Below are 10,067 nucleotides of genomic sequence, written 5' to 3' on the forward strand. Positions count from 1 at the left end.
ATATTTATGATTTTACATTTAGCATACATGAAGAAATTCTGTTAATGTACCTGCCTTTTAATTTTCATCTCATTGTATTTTTGACAGATTAACAGTTTAAGCTTCTTTTTTTATTATTTTATTTATTTTTTATTTATTTTTTATTTATTTTTTATTTATTTTTTATTTATTTTTTATTTATTTATTATTATTATTATTTTTTTTTTTTTTTTTGGTGTACGAAAATATTTGCATGTTAAGCTGAATGTGTAAGGATAATTTTTTTTTTTTTTTTTTTTTTTTTTTTTTGTTTGCAACGATAATCAGTAATGCGAACCGTTTTATGTTCCTTCCCCCCTGCGTGAACACTCCCTTTACACTCCTTACGTGTATTTAAGAATAAATAGGTTGGGGGAAGAAAAGTAGGACACACACCCTCGTTACTCCTGAGTGTGCTTGTGCACCAGGCGTGTAGCAAATGTTGTTAGGCACAAGTGCCCACTTTTTTCCATCGTTCTGTAATGTTCCATAAGCACATGTGTGGAGATACGCAGATGTGCATGCGTTGTAATTATCCCCTGTACAAAATAGCAATTTTTGTAGTGGAACAAATTCACTAATAAACTTTTGCGTTTTTATATGCCCCCTAATACGTGTGTACACTACAAGCACGCACAGATGAAATTGCGCGTCCCAGACCCCGTGTAGTGCCAACACGGAGTGGTCTGCATAGCGCGCATAGTGTAAATTTATTGAAGCATATCATACGCGTAATTTTTTTTTTTTTTCATTTCCCGTAGGTGCGTATTTTTTTTTTATTTTTTATTATTTTATTTATTTTTTTTATTATTATTATTTTTTTTGAGTTCGTGCAATATATAAGTTATAAGGCAGGACGAGCGCCCGATGGACGCGTCATTCTGCTTGGTCTTAGATCATCTGGACTGATTTACCGTACGTATGTACATGTTGAGAAGCACGCGTGATGCATACACGTTCTCTTCTCATGTCGACATCAATTACGTAATGCACCGTGGAAGTGATAGAAACGGCACTCTCTAAAAGACATGCATAACTTCCTTTCGTTTCATCACCAACGATGATGAAAAAAATATACTAACCAGATCAGGTACTACATTTGTCGTCGTAGTGAAGACTACTGCATACGGTCTGGACTGTACACGCTGTTGCGTGGTTTAAATAATTCGTCTTCTATTGTGCACATATAAATGATGTGTTATAGTTGCATGTATTTATCTCTTCAAGTACCCCCTTCAAGCCTGCAGGTATGCACAACTCGAGGGGTGCATATATAAGCATAGTTTATTTATATCTGTTCTATACGTACTAATTAGTCATCACATGTGTGTACATGCTCATGCACACAGTGTAGCAGGTTCATAGTTTCCCCCGCTTTTTTTTTTTTTTTTTTTTTGTGTGCATTCACTTGAATTGTGAAATGATTATCTTTTTGCCTGCTATGCATGGCTGGTATCCCCCTGTTCAAAGATTTTATTTTTACAATTTTTATTTTATTTTATTATTTATTATTATTATTATTATTATTATTATTTTTTTTTTTCTCCTGCTACGATAATCGTTAACCGCTCAGTAGCATACGATTTAGTGCATGTGTTTTAGTAATTCCTGAATTTTTTTCCAGCATCCTTTTTTTTTGAGGAGCGTTATATGTAGATTATGTGAACCCTCGCGTGGGAAGAATCCACCCGACTCTTTCAGCACTAGTCCTCTCCTTCCGGCGCGGCTTATGCGCGCGGCGAGTTTACACCTTCTTCATTTGTTTTCATAGATTTTTATGTACGATAATTTTTAGAACAAGTCTATTTGCATAGGGGAGAATCTACCACTGCGGAAGCGGAGCCCCGTCAAGGCTGTGTTATATAACGCATAGACAAGTGTGTATTTGCCTTGGGGTCTATCAACCGACCTGCATCCATTCCTCACTTTGTACAATAAAAGGAGCTCCACCAACAGCCCGAACATTACTACATTATGTGTACACATACGTATACATTCAGGCGAATCCAGGTACGTATTTTATTTTATTTTTTTTTCCCCTTTTATCTCACCTCCTTTTTTGCCCGTTTGTTCGTCCCAATAGGGTCTGCGCCGTGCATTAATTAATTTTTCTGTGTATGGCTCAATCTCCCTGGTGCGAAAAATTCTGTGCCTTGAATACATAGAGATTGATGGTCTGGTTGAACTCATCCTCTGTGTTACCAGGCGGATAAAGCAAAAGAGGAAATTCCCTTGATTAGCCAATTTTCGCGTGAGTGCATAAGTGGGTACGTACATATATCTATAACCTTGTATTTCCTCTTTTTATTCTTCATTTTGCGTCTTCCCATCCGTGGACATAGTACCCTGTGAGGGGTGGATCATAGAGGTTTATTTTTCGCGCAGTTGGGCTCCTATAAGTAGAGACAGAGCCCCTTTGGATGCACCTCTTTTTTTTCTTTTTCTTTTTTTTTCTTTTTTTTTCTTTTTTTTTCTTTTCTTTTTTTTTTTTTTTTTTGCTTATTTGGAAGAACTCATTTTTCTCACAAGCATCCTCACTGCACATTCGTGGACACCCTCGTTAGACCTTCCTTGCGATCGTTTGACCTGAAGTGTCTTTTACCCCTTATTCACCTCACCTGGTGTTGTATATTTTCTTGAAGTCACCTTTTTTTGAAGAAAACCTGTGAGTATATTTTTCCCTAACACGGGAGCACAGCTTATGTCCCAGAGCCCCCACACAGACGAATCGATGGAGACAGAAGAGGGAGACACCCCAGCAGAAGTGGGGCGCGACGTGGGGTGTGTAGTGGGGCATGCCGTGCCTGTGAACGGGGATGGAGAAAAGGGGGAGTCGGCGGAGGGAAGCGGGATTGGTGCTATTGAAGGGTTTTTCCAGGTTAATCAGATCAACCCCATTGATGATGTAAGCGTTATTGCGAGCCCAGGAAGCATCTCCCATGGAGAGGAGAAAATCGGGGAAAATGACATTTCCCACACGGGAGGAATAAAAATTGGCATCAACAAGAAGGACTACGATTTGTACATTAGCCAGTTGAAGGATAAATGTGGAGAGGATGTAGCAAAAATTAATGGAGATGAAATAAGAAGCAAGGATGAAGGTAGAAACAATGAATGTGATTCATACTATTATGATGAAAAGCACTTGGATGGAAACACCACGGTGTTTTTGGATGATGGAGACGCATGTAACAAAAGAACAATGCACACCATTATAAGTAGAATGGATAGCGATATCACCAACACAGAGGATGCATTGAGCAAAATAAACGACAACAGTACCACGTATATGAGCAATGAAAACAATATATGCCTTGTGAATAATGAAGGAGATATTTCTGATGACAACAATTTCAACTCTAATTTCCAATTAGATGAGGTGGTGGAATCTACCGATAAGATGACATATTTAGAGAATTGCGAGCACGTTAATATTTTAAAAAATGGGGAAACAGATCAAGTCGAGTTCAAGAATAGAGGGGAGTGCAAGTCTTCCGAGGAAAGCGCCTTCCACGAGGGTGTAAGCGAGCATAGACATGACGACTTAATGCAAGAACATTTCACTAACGTAGTTAACAATGCAATGCGTTTAAACATCGCTCAAACTTTTGGAGGAAGTGAAGAACAGAACGAAGAGAACAAATTGTCGAACCGATCGAACCCAATTTTTTGGGATTCGGTCCACCTGAACAAGCTACAACAGGTACTGCACAACAATTACGCTTTCATGGACAATGAAGGAATAACAAAAAAATTAAGTAATTTTTACAGTAAAATTCAGAATGACGGAGAGGCGATCTCTGGAGGGGATTCACTCTACCCATTAGATGGCCAAGTAGGAATCCAATCAGAGTTGAATCTACAGGATAAGGAGGCATTGTTTGCAAGTACTCAGTTGTATGAACAGAAAAATATTCATCAGAGTGGCCTTTCAGGAGGAGACCATTTGTACCTTGCAGGCGCAGACAAACAGGAAGAGGAAAAGGGAGAAGGATCTGAACGATCAAGTCATCACCTCAGGAAAGAAACTACAAATAACGGGAAGAATAACAAAGAAGACGAACTACGTAATGATAGAGAGGATAGAGAATTTCTGTTCCAAGAAAAACAACAAAATAATGTTACCATCCGTAGTAATTATAATGATCTATGTGACGAGAGCCAGAAAGATATTACTGAGGAGTGTCTACGCATGAGTTGTGGGGAGAAGAAAGATCCCAGCGAGTACAGAAGTTGTGGGAACATGGCTTGGTCGAATGGAGAAGCACTGTCGTCGAATGGAGAAGCATTGTCGTCGAATGTAGCGTTGAACAGCTTTGGAGAGAAAGAGGTAAGGAAGGAGGGCTGTCAGGAGGTAAGCCAACCACAGGAAGGTGTGCAAAGAGATGAAATGTACAACCAAACTTTTGTAACCGCCAAGAAAGTGGGCAGACGGGTAGGAAGAAAGAGTAAAAGTAATGCCAATAAGTCGTCTGTAGATTTGAACGGTGGTGTAAAGCGGAAGGCACGAATCAGTTTGAGGTCCTCTGATGGGTGTGAGGTCGATGCTGCAGGGGATTGCGCATCGAATTTTGCATCGAATTTTGCATCGGAGGAAGATCACATGGATGATCGAAACCATGATTGCTCAAAAGAGAACGGAGAGGAAGAACAATCAAATGGTAATGAGAGAGAGGAGGGAAAACATGGAAGTGCGAATGAGAGCTACGCAAGGAGACCCCTCAGAAATGCAGCGAAGAAATGCATTCACTTGTGGTCGGAGGAGCTAAAAAAGAAAAGCGAAAAACATAGTGCCACATTGGAGAGGAACAAAAATATGAACGAACAAAGGAAGGAAGAAAAAGGCCTTCGGAGAAAGGAGAAGGTAATAAAGAATGGATCTAAGGTAATTCTCAGGGGAGGATTGGCGAAAGGATACGGTGGAAGAGGTTGGGCAAGAGTGGAAGCCAAAAGGGAGATGAAGTTTGATCAGGAAGATGCGAAGGGGATTGATCCTGCGGAGGAAGACGTTATTAGGAAGGAAGAAGTAAAGTATGAACAGGAGGAAGAAATAGAAGAAGGAGTCGACGGTGGGGAAGGCGTCGATGGAGTGAATGGCACGAACGGAACAAATGGAACAAACAGAATGAACGGAACGAGCGGAAAAGTAAACTGTGAAGGACAGGAAGGTACTCATCGACGGGCAAGGGGGCGACCACCCCAGCGAGTAGGCAGCCACACGGAACCGAAGGTACGAGAAAGGATCCAAGGAAATGAAGCTTACGGGAGTGGCCATATAGAGTCAAACCAACTAGGTAATGATACCAACGAAAGAGGAACAAAAGGAGGAAGGAAAAAAAACGACTTGTCCACCTTAGGACTTGATCAGGAAAACATTCCGATCCTTTTTAATGATTCTATGGATGAGAGAGAAATGTTTAAATATCTAGACCTGTTGCGACACTTACCAAGTAAGAAAGGAGGTGCACAATATAAGCTGCACAAGGCTATATTAACAGAGGAAATGGTTCGAAGGGCAAAAAAATTTCCACTTGTTCAGGGAGTATACTTTGATAGATATCAGCAAAGATGGAGTGTGAACTGGAATGAGGATGGAAAGAGAGTGGCGAAATATTTTCCCATTAAATTATTTGGGTTCGACTATGCGCGCAGATTAGCCATTTATTGTAAAAACTATCAGAAGATCCCTGAGGAGGCACTCATATTTGAGCAAGCCTATCGGGCAAATCAGCAGAATAACAAACACAGAAATGATCATTCGGAAGTAATCAACGGGGTAACCGGAGGGGTTGGCAATGTTGGGATTAACGAGATTGGGAGTGGAGACGGGAGCATGAACGGAGGGGGAAAGCTTAGACGGGGAGGACCAAGAAGAGGATACAAAAAGAGGGGTCTCCGAAAACAGGAGAATTCGAATGAAGACAAACCCAATAACGGTTATGGGAAGAGGAGAAAAAATATTAGCAACTATCAATGTGGGGAATTGGACAACACAATGAATGCGGTTCCGGGGGATAACGAAGGCTCCAACCGGGGCCCAGGACAGATATCGCCCGGGAGTAGCTATCCCCTGTGTAGCAATTACTCAGGTAGCGCCAATAGCGGTGTCAGCAGTGGCACGAATAGTAGTGAGAAGAGGAGTTCCAATTACAAAAGCGATGGAGGCGGGAAGGAGATGGAGCGCAGTATATTTCCCAAGGTGCCTCCCTACTTTCCCGGAGGGAGCTTGCCCGGTTCGCAGAGCGTCGGGGAGAAATACCCCGGCGGGTTGAATCATCCTCACAGTCACCACGGTTTGCACAATCATCACGACCTTCATACCATCTGGGGAGGCCTTGGAAACATGAACACATCATCTGCGGGGAATGATGGTGGTGAGGACAAGCAGTATGTGCAAGGGTACCTTTTCGAGGGCGACTCCCTCCTATGCGACTTAGATGGTGAGATCGCCAAGCAGGGACATCAAAAAAGAGATCATCCAGGTAGCGATCATCCAAATATTGATCATCCAAATAGCAGCTGCCCTAGTGGCGGTCCTTTTGGTAGTACCCAGAACGAAGCAGGACAAGGACCGAATAGTGTGAACCCCAGCATTATCCACGTGGAAGAAGAACAGAAGAATATCAGAGGTATCGATGGGAGTATTGATCGAACCGATGTGGAGAACATGATGCTCATGAGACAAAGGATGATAATTTCTGATGAGGGGAGAGCAACGAATTCGAACAAGTACATTCCTTTTGGAAGTAACAGCATGGGAGGATTCCCCGTTGCACAGTCGAGCAAGGAGATGAGACGCCTCGGAGGGGGAGAGACTCATTTGGATGGAGAGAACAAGAGTAGTTATATGCATAACATGGTTGCTAGCACAGGTGATAAGGTAGGTGATAAGGTAGGTGATAAGGTGGGTGATAAGGTAGGTGATAAGGTAGGTGATAAGGTAGGTGGTAACGTAGGTGGTAACGTAAGTTGTGTAAAGGGCAACGGTCTGTTACCCATGTCGACCCAGTCTAATCAACCCAGTGGTGTAATCCATGCCATGGAAAATGGTAGGGAATTGAGTAGTAATAATTTGCCCCACATGATGATGATGAAAAACTCGACTGTACAGACTGAAGAAAAAAGAAGAGGAAGAAAAAAAGGAGAATCAAAGAAGAACCATTTTGTATGCACATCGACAGGGACATCTTCCTTTAAATCATCATCTTCTCACATTTCATCCACCTCGTCCTGCTATAAAAATATGGAAATGTATTTGTCGTCTAATGGGCCTTTCCATGACATGGGTGAGGCGCACAGATGGAAAAAAGGAGAAACTGCCACGGGTACAGGTGATATACCAGACACGGTAGATGTAGCTGATTCTGCACGTATCTCCATTAACAATGATGAGAAGGGTAGTTACTATATAACTAATAAGGAGACAGGAAAGAGAAATGAGCGAACCATTAAGGAGGATCAGGAGGATAAGGTTAGCAGAATCAACATGGTGGAAAACAAGGGTGATGATAATAGTGAGAGGTATTACCTACATGGGGGGGGCGAGAAAGTCAACGATGGAAGCGATGGAAGAGAAGATGATGATAATGACGATGATAGTGATGACGAAGCAGATGTAGAAGGAGGAGAGGTTAACCCCCATGAATACGTTCCAAGAGGGAGAAGCATAATCTCTAATGTGGATCCTTCAATGGAAAGACACATAATTGGACATGCAGTTAGAAATATAATACCGAATGAAGAGAAGAACCAGAAGGGGGTAACAACCCATTTGAGCTCTGTTGATGATGTGCCGCAAATGGGTGGTGACGATTTAGGAAGAAACGCATCATCTCATGATGTAGTCAAAAGGATAGTGGTCGATGGAGATCAGACGAAAGCACAAATAGAAAATGATGGAAACAAGATGGAAGATATAATGAACATAAACAAGTACAGCGAAATAGTGAATAGACTGGATAATTACAACCTCATGAGTAGAATGGGGCAGATGGGAGTAAAGAGGGAGAAGGAGTTGATTCACTTGGGGGGGATAAATTTGAAGAGGGAGAACACAGAATGTGCGAGTAAGGAGAGTATGAGAGAGGAAGTTGCACCAGAGGAGGAAGACAACGTAGGCGATGTACCAATTGAGGGAGTCGCCCCTAACTCTGATATTATGAACGAGGGGGAAATTGCCAATGAGGATATGATCAACGGGGGAGACCTCGCCCAGGAGAATAACCCAGAGGATATAAACTCTAGAATAGTGGGAGTACATTACGACAGAAAGCAGTACAGGTGGAAGGCTACATGGTACACATCACACGGAAGAAGGTGCGCAAAGTATTACCCTATAAAACAGTATGGCTATTTGGAAGCGAAAAAAATGGCCATAGAATGTAGGAGAGCATACAACGCCTACAAGAAATTAAAGAAGGATCCAGAAAATGGTATCGAAGAAGGAGAGTTCAATTTTGAAAGTAGTATTTTTCCCAAGGAATATTATATAACTCTATTCGAAAATGATGAAAAGAAGGATGGCTATTTTTGGAACCCTAAAAAGAACAAAAAGACGGGTAAGAAGAACCCGTTTTTAGACAACAACGAGAAACAGAGAAGACACTACAATGAGGCGTTGAAAAAAATTACTAATATCAAGTATAAAGAGCTTTCTCAATTGAATGAATTTATGCTCAGGAAGAATGACGGAGAAACATCTACGTATGCGTCCATGGCGATGGTTGTAGACCCTGTGGAGGGTTCCAATGTGTTCGGGCTTCCACAACATCAGCAGGTGGAGGAAGAGGAGGAGTATTCTTGTGCGCAGTTGGAAATGGGGGTGTACGAAGGTGGAGAGTTTCAGGAATCTGCAGGGCCCTGTACAATGACAACTCCAGCTGCAGATTCTAGTGTACCCATTTCCGGGAGAAATGTGGATGGTGGCACCATTCCCATCTTGGAGAATGAAGAAAAAGAGGAATGGAGCACTTTACAAGGAGTATACAATGAGGGCGGAATTTTCCAGGACAGTTGTTCAAATGTGATGAATGGAGAAGGAGAAAATGCCACCTCAAGCGGATACTCTGCTCAAAACGTGTCCTCCCTCCTTTCGTTGTACTACCTCTCCGAAAACATCTTCAAGTTCCAGAAAGGAACCATCAAATGTATTCTACAAGACTTGAGGGATAATTGTCTGTCTAATTTGGCCTACGACATTAAGAACATAACTTTCCAGGAGTATTACATGGCCATACATTACCTGAACAGGTATGTGGAAGACTCCAACTGCTACGATGACATTTTATTTCTCTTAAAGATTTTAGCAAAAAATTTAGAAATACGCAAGATACCTAGTTTGTACAATGAAGAGGAGCAGAAGGAGTTACTAAACTCGTTAACCGTTATTACGAAGCAGATGAAAAGCGGGTATTCGTATTTCACCCCCGAGCCTGTGAGAAGTGCCAGTGAGGGGGGGGAGGGAGGAACAGCTGGTATGTCCCCATCCGACCGGTTTTCCTCCGTCATATTTCAGTAGTGCTTTAGCGCATGCGCCCCGTTAGGGGATTCACACTAGGCACCATCAGCACAACTTCCTTATTTTGTGCATTCATTTCCATTTATATGTGATTTCAATATATTACATATTTTTTTTTTTTTTTTTCGTAGCACTTTTTTTTTTTTTTTTTTTTTTTTTTCCGCCCTGTGATGGGCACATGTGTTTGCGTGTTTGACATGTATAGGTAAAGGTACTCATACGTATGTCTGTATGTGCCTATACATTTGGATCTGCGGGAACGGCACGATCGCCCTTCAACTTGCATTCCAACACCTTTAGCCTAATTTGAATCTTTACAAATTTCACACCTTCCTGGAAAGGTTTTTCGCAAAAAAATTGACATGTTAGGAAAAGGTGGTTTAGAGGTATAGTATGTTCTTTGTTTCTCGTCGAGAGAATCCATTTTGGATGTCTTCCCTCCATGAGTTACTCATCAAGGAATTGTCTAGACACAGCTATGACCTGTTTGCGTGAATGTGTGTACATACGAATAGGTGGGAGTAACCCTGTG

At 41.7% G+C, this 10,067-nt stretch overlaps 1 protein-coding gene across 1 annotated transcript; it reads left to right on the forward strand.

Moving 5' to 3' along the window:
- Positions 1-2,719: 2,719 nt before the first annotated feature.
- Positions 2,720-9,535, forward strand: PKNH_1016500 (AP2 domain transcription factor AP2-O2, putative; the record flags this gene model as incomplete). The annotated part of the gene is made up of 1 exon (XM_002259612.1): positions 2,720-9,535. One exon carries the CDS (start codon positions 2,720-2,722, stop codon positions 9,533-9,535), a length of 6,816 nt encoding a protein of 2,271 aa, XP_002259648.1.
- Between the last annotated feature and the right edge of the window lie 532 nt (positions 9,536-10,067).

The sequence above is a fragment of the Plasmodium knowlesi genome (assembly GCF_000006355.2).
Source record: "Plasmodium knowlesi strain H genome assembly, chromosome: 10".
Classification (NCBI taxonomy): Eukaryota; Apicomplexa; class Aconoidasida; order Haemosporida; family Plasmodiidae; genus Plasmodium; species Plasmodium knowlesi.